The sequence below is a fragment of the Peromyscus leucopus genome, chromosome 2 (genome assembly GCF_004664715.2).
Source record: "Peromyscus leucopus breed LL Stock chromosome 2, UCI_PerLeu_2.1, whole genome shotgun sequence".
In the NCBI taxonomy this organism is placed as follows: Eukaryota; Metazoa; Chordata; class Mammalia; order Rodentia; family Cricetidae; genus Peromyscus; species Peromyscus leucopus.
Window position 1 is genome coordinate 104883648 of NC_051064.1, and position 20019 is coordinate 104903666.

General features: G+C 43.7%; 1 protein-coding gene across 1 annotated transcript; it reads right to left on the reverse strand.

Annotated features, from left to right (window-relative positions):
* Positions 1 to 694: 694 nt before the first annotated feature.
* On the reverse strand, positions 695 to 1377 carry LOC119087498 (PRAME family member 6-like). The gene is made up of 2 exons (XM_037203334.1): positions 1091 to 1377; positions 695 to 956 (listed from the first exon to the last, which is right to left on the reverse strand). The coding sequence occupies exons 1-2, from the start codon at positions 1375 to 1377 to the stop codon at positions 695 to 697; spliced, it is 549 nt and encodes a 182-aa protein (XP_037059229.1).
* Between the last annotated feature and the right edge of the window lie 18642 nt (positions 1378 to 20019).

Sequence of the window (20019 nt, forward strand, 5' to 3'; positions counted from 1 at the left end):
TCAAGCCTTTAATCCCAGCAATTGGGAGGCAGAGGCAAGCAGATCTCTGAGTTCAAGGCCAGCCAGAAAGACAGCCAGAACTACAAAGAAACCCCTTCTCAAAAAACCAAAGCAAACAAAAACTGTGCCAAGAAGGTGGGTCCAGAGCATACCAGCCCAGCACAGTGGGTAGAGAAATGAAATGATGACTAGGAGCTGAGCCTGGTTTGGTGCCACGGACCTTTAATCCCAGCATCTGAAAGGGAGAGGCAGGAGTATTTCTGTGAGTTTGAGGCTAGCCTGGTCTGCATGAAGAGTTCTAGGCCATTCAAGAACTACAGAGTAATCCCTATTTCAAAAGAGGAATGGGATATGATATATGATGGCTGCTCACATTTATCACATCAAGAGGCAGAAATAGTATTGTCATTTTATTCTGGGCAAACAAATTAAAACATCAAAAAGAAAAACAAATAATTCATCAGCCATGGCTGTGTTCTTCTATAATTTCAATGTTCTCTAACTAGCCAATCTATGTGTTCAGGGCTAGAAATTTCTACATTGTGAGTTCCAGCCTGTCCATGTCACAAAATGAGACCCTGTCTTGATTATTTTAGGACTAGAGAAATGTCAAGAGACTTAAGAACACAGACTGATCTTTCAAGGACATAAATCCCAGCACATCCAGAGAGATCCAACTTCTCTCTCTGGCCTTTTATTTAATTCCTGAACCACACAGAACAAAATAGATCCACATGGTATCTCTTCTCTGAATGAGCCACAGCATGAAGGCACTATTGTAGTCTGTGAGAGTGAGGTACATGAGGGAGTATTCAACTACCACCTTCAATTGGTGCTTCTTTCCCTCTGTTGTGGCATCTACAGGTTTGGTCCACTGCGTAGACTTTTTTCCAACACATCCTTCCCAGAAGTCATCATACACATCCTGCAAACTGAGCACTTGTAGTCTACACCTCCTGTAGGTCAGAAAGGAAGGAGGTTCAGATAACAATTATAATATTGTAGATCTCACATCTAAACCTCCCTCCATTACATTCCCTTTGAATTCCACCCATACATAGCCTTGCCTTCCACACTCAGACTCACTCACCTAGGCCAAACATTCTGGTTATTCAGCCAATCCATCCCATCAAGAACAGCCTGGAAGTTATCCACTTTGGCTTGGCACATCAGCGCCCCAAGAGGGAGGCAGGGGAAGGGCCAAGATACTACCATGGCCTTCACAACCTTTGTCTGTCTCTCAATGAAGGCCTCCTCGAAGAGTGGTGGGAACAACATTATGGGAAGTTCCTCCAGAGCAGAGATGGCCAAGTCTTCATCTGCCAGCAGCCGCTGCATGGCAAGCTGCTGGAGTGTGGGAACAGCCTCAAAGCTCATCTTGAGGAGTTCAGGTAGATAGATTCTGTGGAAGCATCCAGAAAGACATCCTTCAGAGCAAAGCTCAGGAAGGCCTTTTCTCCTCCCTCACAGAAATCACCTCAGGGTCAGTGTCACTGTGGACAGTAGGAACCTGGTTTTCCCATTTGACTATCTGCTGCTGTCCCAGCCACAGGTCCCTCCAGGCAGCATGGTGGACTGTGATTCAGCCATGTGAAAGCCATGGGGTTGCCCAACCCCAACCCCTGCTGCCCTGAATCCTATTCCACTGGGGAGTGGGCAACCTGGAGAGAGTGGAGCTTCATTCTTTTAGGGTGAACCATCTCTCCATAAAGACCCTTAAAGGAAAATGAACTGTTCCCTGTGAAGTCTTCCCTCATTCTGCCTTCAACTAATGGGGCCTGGCTGGAACAATCTGTGAAATGGGTACAGTTACTTTTGTTTCAAGCACTGAGTACTCTCTGTGTTTGAGAGGATGAGACAGGAGAATTGCAAATGTGACAGTAACCTGAGACCAGGACAGTGTTGCTGTTGCTATTGGTGATGTTGGTTTTGTTATTTTAAAGCAGGGTCTCCTGTGGCCCAGGCTAACTAGAATTTATACGGAGCTGAGATGACTTTGAGTCATCCTCCTGCTGAGACAGAAGGGTCATAAATTCAGGGCCTCTACACAGTGAGCTCATCACCAGCCTTGGCTCATAGGAAGACTCTGCCTCAAGACAGAAGTTGCTGGACAGAATGGCACACCTTTAATACCAACACTCTAGAGGCAGAAGCTGTGAGGCCAAGGCCAAAGATGTGCCTGGTCTAGATTGTGAGTTCCTGACAGCCACTTCTAGAGGTTAGACACTTAGAACAGCAAGAGTGAGGTTGGTTGGAGGCACACCTTTAATTCCAACCCTTGGAAGCAGAGCCAGAGGCATCTCTGAGTTGGAGTCCAGACTGGTCTACAGAGAGAGTTCCAGGACATCCAGAGCTACACAGAGAAACCTTTTCTCAAAAACAAAAACTAAACCAACCAAGCAAACAAAAACCAAACAACAACAATTTTGTTTCTTTTGGTTTGATTTTTCAAGACAAGACTTCTCTGTATAACTGTATAACAGCCCTTGCTGTCCTGGAACTCTTTCTGTAGACAAGGCCTGCCTCCAACTGGCTCTGCCTCCCAAGGACTGGGATTAAAGGAGTCTGCCACCACACCCAGGTAACAACAATTTTGTTTGTTTTGTTTTTCGAGACAGGGTTTCTCTACTTAGCTTTGCGACTTTCCTGGAACTCACTTCGTGGTAGCCCAGGCTGGCCTCAGAACTCACAGAGATTCACCTGGCTGTGCCTCCCGAGTGCTGGGATTAAAGGCATGTGCCACCACCACCCTGCCAAAATTTTTAATACCTAGAGAGCTAGGCCAACTTAAGCACACTCACCTGGCATATAAGAGTTCACAGGTAGGCTGGGTGATGGTGGCACATGCCTTTAATCCCAGCAATCCGGAGGCAGATCCCTGTGATTTCAAGGCCAGCCTGGTCTACAGATCAAGATCCAGGACAGGCACAAAACTACACAGAGAAACCCTGTCTCAAAACACAAAAAGGAAAAACAAAACAAACAAACAAAAAATCACAGGTGCAATACCACACTTCAAAAAGAATAGTGAATACCAGGAGTGGTGGCTAATACCTCTAACACCATCACTCAGGAGGCAGCCACAGGTTGATCTCTATGAGTCTGAGGACAGCTGTTCTCTCCATAGTGAGTTTTAGGCCTGCAAAAGCTGTGTATTCAAATCCTACCCCAATAAAGCAAAACAAAACAAAGAGATAAAAGAAAAGTAGGGCTGTAGGGCATAAAGACTTGCACTTTTAATCCTACCTCTCCAGAGGCAGAGGCAGGAGGATCTCTGGGAGCTGAAGGCTCTGTAGTATCAAGGCTAGCCAGCCTCATCTACATAGTGAGTTCCTGAAAAGCCAGAGCTACATAATAGAGTCTGTCTCAAAAAATAAAAGAAAGATGACTACATTCTTTCCCTCCTGGTTCTCTCTCTCTCTCTCTCTCTCTCTCTCTCTCTCTCTCTCTCTCTCTCTCTCTCTCTCCTTCCTTTGGTTGTTTGTTTTTTGTTTTGTTTTTCAAGACTGGGTTTCTCTATGTAGCCTTGGCTGTCTTGGAACTCTGTAGACAAGGATACCCTCAACTCAGAGACCCAGTCTGCCTATTCTGCCTCTGAAGTGCTGGGATTAAAGGCATGTACCACCACCAGGCTTTTCGTTTTATTTAAGACAGTATCTTTCGCCGGGCGCACGCCTTTAATCCCAGCACTCGGGAGGCAGAGGCAGGCGGATCTCTGTGAGTTCGAGGCCAGCCTGGTCTCCAAAGCGAGTTCTAGGAAAGGCGCAAAGCTACACAGAGAAACCCTGTCTTGAAAAACCAAAAAAAAAAAAAGACAGTATCTTTCTAAGTAGCCCTGGCTGCCCTAAAACTCACTATGTAGACTAGGATAGCCTTGAACTCACAGAGACCCCCCCCTTCCTCTTTTCCCAAGGGCTGGGATTAAAGCTATACACCACCATAGCCACAAGAGCAGGTTATCTTAATTTAGATTAACTCCCTATAGAGAGGCTGAGACAGAAGGATTGCATATTTGACTATGTATGGTTTGAAGAGTAGGAGACCAGCTTAGGAAGAGAGCAAGATTCTACCTGGAAACACACAAACCTCCAGGAAGCCTACTTTAGCTGGTATTTGTGACATGAATCTTAAAGCATCTTAATAAAAAACACAGGAGCCAGATATTGGGATGAATGCTGAAAGATCAGAGAAGCAGAACAAACCACAGCCACCTCACCTCACCAATTCCTCAGCTGTTTCCTCAGAGTGGAAGCCTCTGAGTCCTCATCCAAATGAATCTCAGCTGAACTGCTGCTAAAAGCCTAAAAGCTTAACCAGCTCAAAAAAAAAGGGAGGGGGGGTTTGGGCATTTAGCTCAGTGGTAGAGAGGCTGCCTAGCAAACGCTAGGCCTTGGGTTCAGTCCTCAGATTAAAAAAAAAAAAAAGCTTAACCAGACTCCTGGTTTTCATGCCTTATATACCTTTCTGCTTCCTGCCATCACTCCTGGGATTAAAGGTGTGTGCCACCATGTTTGAGTGCTTCCAGTGTGGCTTTGAACTCACAGAGATCTGGATGGATCTCTGCCTCCAGAATGCTTGGGTTAAAGGTGTGTGTGCCACCATCTTCTGGCCTCTCTGTCTATCTAGTGGCTGTCCTGTTCTCTGACCACAGATAAATTTATTAAGGTGCACAATATCACCACAGGTATTGTATTCCTTTAATCCTAGGATTTTGGACACAGAGGTAGGAGGACCTCCGTGAGTTTGAAAACAGCAAGGAGTTGAAAACAGGGTTTCTTTGTGCAACCCTGGCTAGCCTAGAACTCTCTGTGGACCAGGCTGACCTGGAACTCAGAGATCCACTGTGGTCTGCTTCCAGCACTGCTTCCCAAGTGTTGGCATGCAAGGCGTGTGCAAACGCTGCCCAGTTACTTTTCAGGTTTCTTAGATTTGTGTTTCATTGTTATTGAGACAGGGCCTCACTATGAGGTACTGTCTGACCTGAAACTTGCTGTGTAGACCAGCTAGCTGGTCTTCAACTAATGAGATCTGCCTACCACTCCCTGATAGTGCTGGGATTCAAGGCAAGCACCTCCACCCCAGGCTTCTGTCTCCTTTAGACAGAAGGTCTCTTTATGTACTCCAGGCTAGCCAGCAACTGAAGAGCCTCATGCCTCAGCTCAGCCCTCCTTATGGAGAATCCCATGGAAAATGACCCAATCCCATTCTAGGAAGCCAAGGTCAGGATGTCCTAGCTAACTCCTGTTAGCCTGTTTGGGCTGAACCCCCTCCTGCTAACTACTTATCTTAGCTTCTGTTAGACTGTTTGCTTCTTTGAATGCCCCCTGCAGCTTCCTGATGTAAAAACCTTGTCCTCTGGATACCCAGGCGACACCTAGGTCTCTGGAGTGTCTGGGTGTGGTTCCATCTGTGTGGAATAAAGACTTTCAAGGAGCCAAAAACTATGTCAGTGGTCACTTCAGGTGCTCTGTTACAATATGCAAGTCCAGTTCCAGGGGAGCTGACTCCATCTTCTGGCTTCTTCAGGGAAGCATGTGGTACACAGATATACATTGTGGCGAACATTCATATATATATATATATATATATGCAAATTAGAAGGTAAAAAAATTGACCTGCTAATTGAAGTATGTCAACATAAACCATGGTCCATGAAGTATCATTAAGGAAGATTACAAACTGATTAAACTATAAAGGAGGCAGATCTCTTCAGACTTGATTTCTCTGGCCTGTAGACCAGAGTGGTACAGGTGGGGCAGCCAGAAAACAGGCGATTTGAGATCAGCCTGGGCTACTGGGGAACTGTGCTGTGGATATCGCTCTATATAAATAAAACACTGATGGCCAGTGACCAGACAGGAAGTATAGGTGGGACAAGGAGAGAGGAGAATTGGGGAAACAGGAAGAAGTGGGGAGAGACAATGCAGCCACCACCAGGACGAGCAACATGTAAAGACACCAGTAAGCCACAAGTGACGTGGCAAGGTATAGATTTATAAAAATGGGTTAATTTAAGATATAAGAACAGTTAGCAAGAAGCCTGCCACGGCCATACAGTTTATAAGTAATATAAGCGTCTGAGTGATTATTTTATATGTGGATTGTGGGACTGTGAGGCTTGGTGGAACCTGGACAGAAGCTCTCCAGCAACAGAACTGTATCCAGAAAAGAAATGAATTAAAAATAAAAACCAAAGATCACCCAGGCCTGGCCTTTTACCCCAGATGTGAAGAAGCACAGGCAAGAGGATTTCTGTGAGTTCAAGACCAGCCTGTTCTACACAAGGAGTTCCTGACCAACCAGGGCTATGCAGTGAGACCCTTTACAAATAAAGATTTTTAGGGTGTTTCTCCCTTTGAGCTCCTCCCAATGTCCAGTTTTCATCACTTCCCATTAATAAATCCATGTGCACTCTGCATCTTAAAGAGGGGAACCTTTCAAAGGCAGATACTGGAGATGCAGCTGGGGTGGTGAGTGCTTACGCAGCACACAGGAGGCCCTGGTTTTTCTGACCTTGGCACTATACAAAGAGGCCAATTTGGCACATACCTCACATTCTAGCACTTAGAAGGTAGAGGCAGGGGCATGGATTTCTGTGTCACAATATTCTCGGCTAAATATAGATTCTAGCTTAGTCTGGGCTATAGAAATCCCTGTTTCAAAAAGGCAAAACCAATCAACAAATAAAGCCTGAAATCAGGGCTAGAGCAATGGTTCTGGCAGAGGACCTGGGTTTGGATTCCAGCACCCACATGATGTCCCAAACAAAACATATCTCCAGTGCCAGGGGTCCCATGTTTCCTCTGACCTAAGGTATCAGGCACATCTGTGGAACAAATACACAAATGCAGGCAAAACACACAACTAAAATATAATAAAACCTAAAAATCATCTTTACAAGTCTGAAACATTGAATTGAACTGGATAGCAAAAATAATTAAAATAGAAGAGAGCTTGATTTGCTTAGTCAGTCATATCCGAATTTAGGAGCCTGGGGCAGAACTTGGAGACACTTTCTTGTAGCGCCAGCATTCAAGACAGGAAGTAGGAGGATTGCAAATTTCAGCCAGCCTGAGCCACATGGTCAGTGCCATACCAAACTAGACAACAGAGCAAAACCCTGTCTCAAGAAAACAAACCCAGGAACCAACAAACAAACAACAGCATTGGAGATGAAGGTAAAGCCGCCCTCGGAGCGAAAACTAGTCTCCAATCTGCTCCTCGGAAGAGAGAAAGAGAATTCTCTGTGTCAGCCATGGTTTCATGACCCCAGTGGGGAGTGGCTGGCCTGGGCGTCCTTATATGAGTGAGGGACTTACCAGACACAGGCACTGGTGACAGGTCCCTATTCCAGCAGGGACAGGAGGTGACTCCAAGATTCCAAGAGCTTCCTCTGGCTCCTCTGAACTTTTAATCCCCCTCCTTTCACATGTCCCCTCTGCAGCCCCACCTCCCAGCCACAGGCTGCCTCCTCTTTGAATTCGTTGAGTCTCCACCCAGTGAGTCCTAATTGGCATTTTTGGTGTGTCCAGATAAGCTGAATCAGATCACCCTCAGGACAGAATGAACAGAGACAGGGGAGAGAGAGACACACAGAGAGAGAGAGAGAGAGACAGAGACAGAGACAGAGAGAGACACAGAGAGAGACACAGAGAGAGACACAGAGAGAGACAGAGAGACAAGAACACATTCATGAAATCTTGCATTCATTACTTAAGATTTTGAGGCAGGAAGTGATACATTCAGAGCCTGTACACAGGAAGCTCACAAGCAGCCTTAACACTTAAGAGGACCTGCCTCAAAAGACCAAAGTTGCCAGACAGAATGGCATACATCTTTAATCCCAGCACTCTAGAGGCAGAGGCAGGCAGCTCTCTGGGAGGTCAAGATGAGCCTGGTCTAGATTGTCAGTTCCAGACAACCAGTGTGAGGGGTTACACTGAAATCCACACCTGAGTCTGAGCACACTCCCTGGCATCTCCGGGAGTACCACAAGCGGTGTTACATGCCTTTCATCCCACCACCCAGGAGGCAAGCAGAAGTAGGTGTCTATGAGTCTGCATCCAGCCTCCTCTAAGTAGTGGGTTCCAGACCAGCCAAAGCTGCGCATTGAGACCCTGTATCAACAAAGCAAATGGAGAACACAGGAAAGCAGGGGCATGCTGATTTACACTTTCAATCCCAACACTTGGGATACAGAGTCAGGAGAATCTCTGTGAGTCTGAGGACAGCCTGGTCTACACAGCAATGTCCAGGCCAGCCAGGGCTACTTAGTGAGACCTTGTCTCAAAGACAACAACAAAGAAACAAAGAGAAACCCCTTGCCGTCTGTCATGGTGCAGGCCTGCTGGGATTTCAGGTACAGGTCCCCGCCTGTTATTCTTGTAATGGTGGGGATCTCACAGGGGGTTCCTGCACGTTAGGTACACACCCTACCAACTGGGCTTCATCCACAGGCCCTGGTTACTCTGTATTTTGAGACCATGAGTTCTTGGGGCCTCATTGTTAGTCATCAGATAGCTCAGTGCCTTCTCCTTCTCCACAGACAGCAGAGCTCAAGACCTTAAAGTTGGCGAGTAGTTTAATGCCCAAAATGGACCTCAGAAAGTGAGTATCCAGGTTCCCACTGTTTCACCATTAAGCCAGAACTACACTCAGGGGAAAGTCATTATTCTGTTGTGCCCGAAGCCTCTTAGAACATCAGAATTTTGACTCTTAAGTCTCCTGTCTCCATGGACCCACTGTACTTCATGTCAACTTTGACCCTTCTCATCTGAACTTCCTATTTTATTTCCTACACCTGACATTGAATCGTTGTTTTGTGTCCTCTTTTCTTTGTTTTTCCTTTCTTTCTCTCTCTCTTCTCTTTCTTCTCTCTCTCTCTCTCTCTCTCTCTCTCTCTCTCTCTCTCTCTCTCTCTCTTCTTTCTTTCTTTCTTTCTTTCCTTGACACACAGTTTGTCTATGTATCTGACTATTTGGAAGTGGCTTTTAGTCCAGGCTGGCCTTGAACTTAGAAATCCACCTGCCTCTATCTCTAGATTTCTGGGATTAAAGGAGTGCACCACCACACCCAGCAAAGTTCTTTGTCCTCTTGAAAAGCTATCCCTCATTTCTCGGTGTCCAGAAGTAAATTTTCCCCACCACTGCCAAAAAAATGAATGTCTAGCCTCAGTTCAGAAACCCAGATATCATGACTTTCAGGACAATTACAAATAATAAAGTGATTGGCTTGAGTGCACCCAGGACCTCAAGTTAACTCTGGTTGCATCTCTACCAGAGAATCACCAATATCATCAGAGGACCAGGTGACGTTTCCGGTTCACTTGAGTAACATATGCTGATGGATGGAAAAGGTCCTCAAGGACAGCCATGGAGATGTCATTGTCATGGAAATAGATCTTGGTGAACTGGTTACACTGACTCAGGGCAGACAGGAGGGCACTAGGCTGGGAGTGATCCATCCTAAAGCCCTTCAATTCCTGGGACTTCAGAGGGTCTTTGATTCTCTCCAGAAAAGAGACCCAGTACATAAATGGGATACAACCACACTCGTGACCTTCAAGTATGTGAGCTGATGTAGGTTCAGACTTGGTGGTAGATGGTTAAATTCTGACTATGAGAGTTGACGGTGAGTGATAGACAGGGTCTCCAAGGGGGTCTTCAGTCAGCTAGGAGGAGAATAAGAGATGAGTTCTGACAAACAGTGTTAGAGTTGTTATTGGGGTATTAATTTCTGAGTGGATGGCCCCACTTGGCACTGGGTCAGACTTCCCACACAAGGAAGGACAATGTCCTGGATGTCGCCATTGGAGTCTTGTCACTCATGTCACACCACTGGTCACAGCCTTGTTAGCATCACTGTGGGACTGGTCCAGTCCTCAACTCTGCGGCTCCTTTCCTCACAGCCAATCAGATGCCACAGTGCTGCACACATCAGGCCAGCAGGAAGGATCAACCCGTGCTGGCTAATGCTATGTCACCTCGACAAGGTAGAGTCATCTGAGAGAAGGGAGCCTCGGTTGAAAACACCTGCATAAGATCAGGCTGCAGCCAAGCTCCTGCAATTGGACCTCTTACCTTCATTTAAGTAGTGGCATTTTTTTATGTCTCTCTTTGCCCCTATCTCTGTCTGTCTGTCTCCCCCTCCTCTTGCATACACATACCCACAACTGTGAAAATATATTTCTATCTAATTTCTTTATGCATCTAATTTCTTTCCACTGTCAGTGGGTGAAATTTGTGGCATTGTCCTTTATTTCCCAATGAACTCCCCTTGACCATGCTATTGTACATTCACACACTGTGGAAACCCTCAGCTAAACTTTGACTAAGAGTTTCTGTCAGAGAAAGAGGGATGGTTCAGTGGTTAGAGCCTGTCCTGCTCTTGCAAAGGACCAGAGTTTAGTTTGCAGTCTCTCAGTCAAGCAGTTCACAAACACCTGTAACTCCAGCTCCTGGGGACTATTGCCCTCTGCTGGACTCTGCAAACACTGCACTCATACCTGGACATGCCCCACACAGCACATACACATTAATTCTTAAAAATCTTTTAACAAAACATAAACAATGTAGACTTCACCAAAGTTAAAATCTTGAAAAATACAACCTTTTCTTTGATTAGGAATCCGATATGCTTTCCTTCTAGAGTCACAAGAAGTTCCACAGGATCCACTGCACAGCCATAGTTCTATTGTTACATGAGGAGTGGGAAAATCACACTGAGTGTGCTGGGCAGGGAATTATCTGTAACATTAGAGTTCATATTTCTGGTTTTCACTTTCTTGTGTCAATTTTGTTATTCGTATCTCTCAAAAGTTGATCCGTTTAAATGTGGTGTTTAATTTATGAGGACATGATAATGTTTTACAATAATCCAGGGACAGAAATGATGGTGTGGCTCTGTGGACCTGTGCTTGTGTAGCAAGCCTGAGGTCCTGCACTGCGTCTTCAGGCTTCCCAAAATAAAGATAATAGTGTATTTGTTATGAAATATACATGCAAACAGAAGACTTTGTGTAGTGAATATATATATTCATAAATGTGGAATATGCACACTGTTGGAAAATAGTAATAAAATGAAGCACATATGCTACCCACCACAACCCAAAGGCCAGTGTCCCCAACCTCATTCTGACAATCCTATGGCCTTATTTTCTTTCTTTCTTTTTTTTTTCTTCTTCTTGGTTTTTTGAGACAGGGTTTCCCTGTGTAGCTTTGCACCTTTCCTGGAACTCACTTGGTAGCCCAGACTGGCCTCAAACTCATAGAGATCCACCTGCCTCCGCCTCACGGGTGCTGGGATTAAAGGCGTGCACCACCACCGCCCGGCATTTTTCTAACCAGTGATAAAAATGGCCAAGAGAAATCCAAGAGTGGCTATGGTAGAAATCAACCTGGAGTGCAAGGTTGAGTCATCCTAGGGCAGTGGACTGTCAGGCACAGTTGTGCATGGGCACAGTTACAGATGGTTGGGAGGCACCATGTGATTACTGGGAACCCAGTCCAGGTCCCCTGAACGAGCAGCAAGTGTTTTCATTTGCTCGATTGTCTCTCTAGCCTTCTTCTGTCCACATTCTTACTTCTGTTCAGAATGTAATTGATGGTCCTGAAAACATACCTGCAAGTAACATTGTACACAGCAGGTCTTTAGGAAGAAGTCTGTATATACATACATGCATGTAATAATTACTGAACTAAGCCAGGCGGTGGTAGCACACGCCTTTAATCCCAGCACTTGGGAGGCAGAGGCAGGCAGATCTCTTGTGAGTTCAAGGCCAGCCTGGTCTATAGAGTGAGATCCAGGTAAGGCGCAAAGCTACACAGAGAGACCCTGTCTCGAAAAACCAAAAAAAAAAAAAAAAAAAAATTACTGAACTAAGATTCCACTAATTTGAAAGAGAGCAAAGAGAGGTATGGAGGAGGGTTTGGAAGGAGGAAAGGGAAAGAAGAAATGTGTAATTTTTTTTTTGTGATATATATTTTTTATTTTACAATACCATTCAGTTCTACATATCAGCCATGGGTTCCCATATTCTCCCCCCTCCCACGCCCTCCCCTTACCCCCAGCCCACCCTCCATTCCCACCTCCTCCAGGACAAGTCCTCCCCCGAGGACTGTGATCAACTTGGTAGACTCAGTCCAGGGAGGTCCAGTCCCTTCCTCCCAGACTAAGCCAAGTGTCCCTGCATAAGTTCCTGGTTTCAAACAGCCAACTCATGCAATGAGCACAGGACTTGGTCCCACTGCCTAGATGCCTCCCAAACTGATCAAGCCAATCAACTGTCTCACCTATTCAGAGGGCCTGATCCAGCTGGGAGCCCTTCAGCCTTTGGTTCATAGTTCATGTGTTTCCATTCATTTGGCTATTTTTTTTCAATAATTGAGTAAAACTGAAATTTATTATATGCCACAGTCGTCCTAGGGACCTCCATGCTATATATATATATATATATATATATATATATATATATATATAGCCTTTATGGTTCTATGGGTTGTGGTCTGATTGTTCATTTTATATCTAGAATCCACCAATGAGTGAGTACATACCATAACTGTCTTTCTGGGTTTGGGTTACCTCACTCAGGATGATTTTTTCTAGTTCCATCCATTTGCCTGCAAATTTCATGCTTTCATTGTTTTTCTCTGCTGAGTAGTACTCCATTGTGTATATGTACCACATTTTTTTCATCCATTCTTCCGTTGATGGGCATCTAGGTTGTTTCCAGGTTCTGGCTATTACAAATAGTGCTGCTATGAACATAGCTGAGCATGTATCTTTATGGTATGTATCAGCATTCTTTGGGTATATGCCCAAGAGTGGGATGGCTGGATCTTGAGGTAGTTCGATTCCTAATTTTCTGAGAAACTGCCATACTGATTTCCACAGTGGTTGTACAAGTTTACATTCCCACCAACAGTGGAGGAGTGTTCCCTTTGCTCCACATCCTCTCCAACATTGGTTGTCATTGGTGTTTTGATCTTAGCCATTCTAAACAGGTGTAAGGTGGTATCTCAGAGTCGTTTTGATTTGCATTTCTCTGATGATTAAGGATGTTGAGCATTTCTTTAAATGTCTTTCAGCCATTTGTAGTTCTTGTTTTGTGAATTCTCTGTTTAGCTCTTTAGCCCATTTTTTAATTGGACTGTTCAGTGCTTTGATGTCTAGTTTCTTGAGTTCTTTATATATTGTGGAGATCAATCCTCTGTCAGATGTGGGGTTGGCGAAGATCTTTTCCCAATCTGTTGGCTGTCTTTTTGTCTTATTGACTGTGTCTTTTGCCCTGCAAAAGCTTCTCAGTTTTGAGAGGTCCCATTTATTAATGGTTGTGCTCAGGGTCTGTGCTGTCGGTGTTTTATTTAGGAAATGGTCTCCAGTGCCAATGCGTTCAAGAGTGCTTCCTATTTTCTTTTCTATTAAGTTTAGTGTAACTGGATTTATGTTTAGGTCTTTGATCCACTTGGACTTGAGTTTTGTGCATGGTGACAGATATGGATCTATTTGTAATCTTTTACATATTGACATCCAGTTATGCCAGCACCATTTGTTGAAGATACTTTCTTTGTTCCATTGTATAGTTTTGGCTCCTTTGTCAAAAACCAGGTGTTCATATGTGCATGGATTAATGTCAGGGTCTTCAATTCGATTCCATTGGTCCGTATGTCGGTTTTTATACCAGTACCAAGCTGTTTTTATTACTATAGCTCTATAGTAGAGTTTGAGGTCCGGGATGGTGATGCCTCCAAGGGTTGCTTTATCGTATAGGATTCTTTTAGCTATCCTGGGTCTTTTGTTTTTCCATATAAAGTTGAGTATTTTTCTTTCCAAGTCTGTGAAGAATTGTGTTGGGATTTTGATGGGGATTGCATTGAATCTGTAGATTGCTTTTGGTAAGATTGCCATTTTTACTATGTTAATCCTACCTACCCATGAGCATGGGAGATCCTTCCATTTTCTGATATCTTCTTCAATTTCTTTCTTTAGAGATTTAAAGTTCTTATCAAAAAGGTCTTTCACTTGTTTAGTTAGTGTTATCCCAAGGTATTTTATATTATTTGTGGCTATTGTAAAGGGTGATGTTTCTCTGACTTCTTTCTCAGCCCTTTTATCATTTGTGTATAGGAGGGCTACTGATTTTTTTGAGTTGATCTTGTATCCTGCCACTTTACTGAAGGAGTTTATCAGCTGTAGAAGTTCCCTGGTAGAGTTTTTGGGGTCACTTATGTATACTATCATATCATCTGCAAATAGTGAAAGTTTGACTTCTTCCTTGCCAATTTGTATCCTTTGATCTCCTTTTGTTGTCTTATTGCTCTAGCTAGAACTTCTAGTACTATATTGAATAAATATGGGAGAGTGGACAGCCTTGTCTTGTTCCTGAGTTTAGTGGCATCGCTTTGAGTTTCTCTCCATTTAATTTGATGTTTGCTGTTGGCTTGCTATAAATTGCATTTATTATGTTTAGAAATGTTCCTTGTATTCCTATTCTTTCTAAGACCTTTATCATGAAGGGTGTTGGATTTTGTCAAAGGCTTTTTCAGCATCTAGGGAGATGATCATGTGGTTTTTTTCTTTCAGTTTGTTTATATGGTGTATTACATTGACTGATTTCCGTATGTTGAACCATCCTTGCATCCCTGGGATGAATCCTACTTGGTCGTGATGGATGATTGTTTTGATGTATTCTTGGATTCGGTTTGCCAATATTTTGTTGAGTATTTTTGCATCAATGTTCATGAGGGAGATTGGTCTGTAGTTCTCTTTCTTTGTTGCATCTTTGTGTGGTTTGGGTATCAGGGTAATTGTAGCCTCATAAAAAGAGTTTGGTAGTGTTCCTTCTGTTTCTATTGTGTGGAACACTTTGAAGAGGATTGGTATTAGTTCTACTTTGAAAGTCTGGTAGAATTCTGCACTGAAACCATCTGGTCCTGGGCTTTTTTTGGTTGGGAGATTTTTGATGACTGTTTCTATTTCTTTAGGGGTTATTGGTCTATTTAAATGGTTTATCTGGTCTTGATTTAATTTTGGTATGTGGTATTTATCCAGAAAATTGTCCATTTCTTCCTGGTTTTCCATTTTTGTGGAGTACAGGTTTTTGAAGTATGATCTGATGATTCTCTGGATTTCCTCATTGTCTGTTGTTATGTCTCCCTTTTCATTTCTGATTTTGTGGATTTGGGTGCTCTCTCTTTGCCTTTTGGTTAATTTGGCTAGTGGTTTGTCTATCTTGTTGATTTTTCAAAGAACCAACTCTTTGTTTCATTGATTTTTTGTATTGTTCTCTTGTTTTCTATTTCGTTGATTTCAGCCCTCAATTTGATTATTTCCTGGCGTCTATTTCTCCTGGGTGAGTTTGTTTCTTTTTGTTCTAGAGCTTTCAGTTGTACTGTTAATTCATTGGTATGGGATTGCTCCATCTTCTTTATGTGTGCATTTAGAGCTATGAATTTTCCTCTTAGCACTGCTTTCATAGTGTCCCATAAGTTTGGGTATGTTGTACTTTCATTTTCATTGAATTCTAGGAACTCTTTAATTTCTGTCTTTATTTCTTCCTTGACCCATTGATGTTTCAGGTGGGCATTATTCAGTTTCCATGAGTTTGTGGGTTTTCTATAATTTTTGTTGTTATTGAGTTCTAACTTTAAGGCATGGGGTCTGATAAGATACAGGAGGTTATTCCAATTTTTTTGTATCTGTTGAGATTTGTTTTGTGTCCAAGCATGTGGTCAATTTTTGAGAAGGTTCCATGGGGTGCTGAGAAGAAGGTATATTCTTTTGTGTTAGGATGGAATATTCTGTAGATATCTATTAGGTCCATTTGAGTCATAACATCTGTTAGGTCCTTTATTTCTTTGTTAAGTTTCAGTCTGGTAGATCTATCTTTTGGTGAGAGTGGTGTGTTAAAATCTCCCACTACTAATGTGTGGGGTTTGATGTGCGTTTTAAACTTTAGTAGTGTTTCTTTTATGAATGTGGGTGCTTTTGTATTTGGAGCATAAATGTTTAGAATCGAGACTTCATCTTGGTGGATTTTTCCCGTGATGAATATGTAATGTCCATCCTGGTCTCTTTTGATTGATTTTAGTTTGAAGTCTATTTTATTAGATATTAGGATAGCTACACCAGCTTGTTTCTTAGGTCCATTTGCTTGGAAAACCTTTTCCCAGCCCTTTACTCGGAGGTAGTGTCTGTCTTTGGAGTTAAGGTGTGTTTCTTGTATGCAGCATATGGATGGGTCCTGTTTTCTTATCCATTCTGTTAGCCTGTGTCTTTTTATAGGTGAGTTGAGACCATTGATATTGATGGATATTAATGACCAGTGATTGTTAATTCCTGTTATTTTTTTGGTTGTGTTGTGTTGTCCTTCTGTGGTGTATGTTGGTGTAGGATTATCTATTGCTTGATTTTTCATGGATGTGTTTAGCTTCTTTGGGTTGAATTTTCCCTTCTAGTGCTTTCTGTAGGGCTGGGTTTGTGGACAGGTATTGATTAAATCTGGTTTTATCCTGGAATATTTTGTTTACTCCGCCTATGGTGATTGAGAGTTTTGCTGGGTATAATAGTCTGGGTGGCATCCGTGGTCTCTTAGTGTCTGCATGAGGTTTGTCCATGATCTTCTAGCTTTCATAGTCTCTATTGAGTAGTCTGGTGTTATTCTGATGGGTTTGCCTTTATATGTTACTTGGTCCTTTTCCTTTGCAGCTCTTAATATTTTTTCTTTATTCTGTGTGTTTAGTGTTTTGATTATTATGTGGCGAGGGGACTTTTTTTTTGGATCCAGCCTATTCGGTGTTCTGTAAGCTTCTTGTATCTTCATAGGTATTTCTTTCTTTAGGTTAGGAAAGTTTTCTTCTATGATTTTGTTGAGTATATTTTCTGTGCCTTTGAGTTGGTATTCTTGTCCTTCTTCTATCCCTATTATTCTTAGGTTTGGTCTTTTCATGGTGTCCCAAATTTCCTGGACGTTTTGTGTTAGGACTTTTTTGTCTTTATTGTTTTCTTTGACTGACGAATCTATTTTCTCTATCGTGTCTTCAGTGTCAGAGATTCTCTGTTCCATCTCTTGCAATTGGTTGGTTATGCTTGTTTCTGTAGTTCCTGTTCGTTTTGTCAGGATTTCTATTTCCAGCATTCCCTCAGCATGTGTTTTCTTTATTGTCTCAAATTCATTTTTCAGATCTTGGAATGTTTCTTTCATCTGTTTAATTGCTTTTTCTTGGCTTGATTTGATTTCTTCCCATTTTTTGTTCGTTTTTTCTTCCATTTCTTTAAGGAGTTTTTTATTTCCTCTTTAATGGAGTTTTTCATTTCCTCTTTAAGGGAAGTTTTTATTTCCTCTTTAAGGGAGTTTTTTATTTCCTCTTTAAGGAAAGTTTTTATTTCCTCTTTAAGGTAGTTTTTCAATTCCTCTTTAAGGAAAGTTTTTATTTCCTCATTGAGGGAATGTTTTATTTCTTCTTTAAGGGCCTCTATCATCTTCTTAATGTCATTTTTAGGGTTGATTTCTTCTGTTTCTTCTGTCATGGTATGTTTAGGTCTTGCAGGTGTAGAATCACTAGGTTCTGATGTTGCCATATAGGTCTTTATGTTGTTGCCTGTATTTTTGCACTGGCGTCTACTCATCTCTTCCTCTGTGAGGTGCAGGTGGTGTCTGTGTCTGAGAGTGCCTCTCTTGTTCTAATTTTTAGTCTTGGTTTAGTAGTGGTTCTTGGTTAAATTGGTGCTATTGTGCTATTTCTTCAGGGCAGCTGATTTCGATCGGTGAATTATATACTTATGATTCTGGTGATCTGGTTTGGTGTCTGGGTAGCGCCTTCTTCTGTGTTCCCAGGTCACGTTTTGTTCATTTGTCAACTCCTCAGCTGATCTTGTTTCTTCAGACTTTAAACTGTAGGCATCTGAATTCTCTCCCAGATGGGTTTCAGCTGAGCAGGGTAGTCTCACCAACACCTCCAAGTTGTTGGGTTTCACAGGATCAGCAGCTGGGCCCTGGGTTGTCCTCAGACGGAGTGTTCAGATTCGTTCTGGTTCTGACCCACTGAGATAGCTTCTTCCCCAGATGTTGGGGTTAGGGGCGTCCCTGTTCCAAGCTGCGTCTGCTTGTCTCCGTCCCTGGGCCTGTTTACCTCTGCAGTCCGCCGCCGGGCCTGTATGTCACTGTCAGCTGCCGCTGGGTCTGTCTGCCTCTGGGGGCCACCACCGGGCCTGAATGTCTCTGCAGGCTGCAGCCGGGACTGAATGTCCCTGTCGGCTGCTGCCGCCGGGACTGAATGTCCCTGTCAGCCTTTGCCGCCGGGCCCGTTTACCTCAGCGGGCCACTGCTGGGCCCGTCTACCTCCACAGGCCGCCGCCACAGGCCTACCTGCGTCTGCTTGTCTCTACCGCCAGGCCTGTCTACCTCTGTGGGCCGCCGCTGGGCCTGAATGTCTCTGTCGGCCGCTGCCGCCGAGCCTGTTTACCTCAGCGGGCTGCTGCTGGGCCCGTCTACCTCCATGGGCCGCCGTCGCAGGCCTACCTGCGTCTGCTTGTCTCTGCCGCCGGGCCTGTCTACCTCTGTGGGCCGCCATTGGGCCTGAATGTCTCTGCCGGCTGCCGCCGGGTCTGAATATCCCTGTCGGCTGCCGCCGCTGGGCCCGTCTACCTCCACGGGCCCCCACCGCAGGCCTACCTGCGTCTGCTTGTCTCTGCCACCGGGCCTGTCTCTAGGTTGAGCATCTTAGGGACATCTTGTCTCAACATACAATTGAATAAGTTGGGGGCTAGAGCTGTGGCTTAGTGGTTATTAGCACTTGCTCCTCTTACAAGTTTCAGTTCACCCAGTTTTGAGTTTCCAGCACTCACCGAAATGTGTAATTTTTATTAAACTCTAAAAAATTAAAAAATAGGAATATAATTGGTGAAGGGTTCTTCACAGTTATGTTTTACAGAAGTCAGCATCCATCCACAATAATATTTCAGCATGGGGCCATTACAGTATGTTTATTTATTTTGTCTGTCTCTGTACATTGACACAACACTCCTGCCATGGCCTGCTTGTGGAAGTCAGGGGTGAACTTTGGGAGTCAGTGCTCCTGTTCCATCACAGGGGGGTCTTGAATCAAACTCAGATTGTCAAACTTCGCAGCGGGTATCCTTTACTTGTTGAACAGTTTTTGCTACCTGTGTTTTTTAAAAAATCATAACAATGAAAAAAAAAAACCAAGAGATGTGATTTCAAAATTCTTTATTGCTATTGCATTATACAGACACAAGAGAACATAATTGCTAGGCCTAGGGACTCAGTAACAGCCAGGCATGGTAGTACACACCTTTAATCCCAGTGCTTACTCCAGGGACAGAGCAGGTTAGATCTCTGAGTCCAAGTCCAAACTAGTCTATGAGGCTATTTTTAGGACAGCGGGATGTTACACACATAAACCCTCACTCAAAATAACCAAAACCAAACCAAACCAACCAACCAGGAACTCATTAACAAAATCAAGACAGTTCACCCCTGGACATTTATAATGCATTTCATAGGTACTGGCTGTCCCTCTCCTGGAAACCTTTATGTGCAGGTGGACAGGCAGAGGTTTGGAGCTGATGAAGGATAGGGCCCCACAGTGGCATGGCCTACCAGCTGGACTTGGTGGTATCAGTCTGTATATCAGCACTCAGGAGAATAGGGTGTGTTGGGTTGGGGTGGGAGGATCCTATCTTTCAGGTATCTTCTTTGTTTTTGAGACAGGATTTGACTATGCAGACCATGCTCACCTGAAACTCACCCTCAGGTCCTAAAATTGTACAGCAGCCAATCTGATATCACTTTACTGCTTAGCCCATTTCTCTTATTCAGATACTTGCTTTTCAAATGTTGCATGCATGGTTGGAAGCAGCCTAAAATTCCAGCACTTTGGAGTTAGATGCAGGAGAATTCCATGGAGCCTAGTCTGTGGTTTGAATTTGGGAGGTTTTCAAAAACCAAAAGCAAACGAGAATAATATGGATTGATAAGTCCCTTTGTCTTTTGATGTGAGG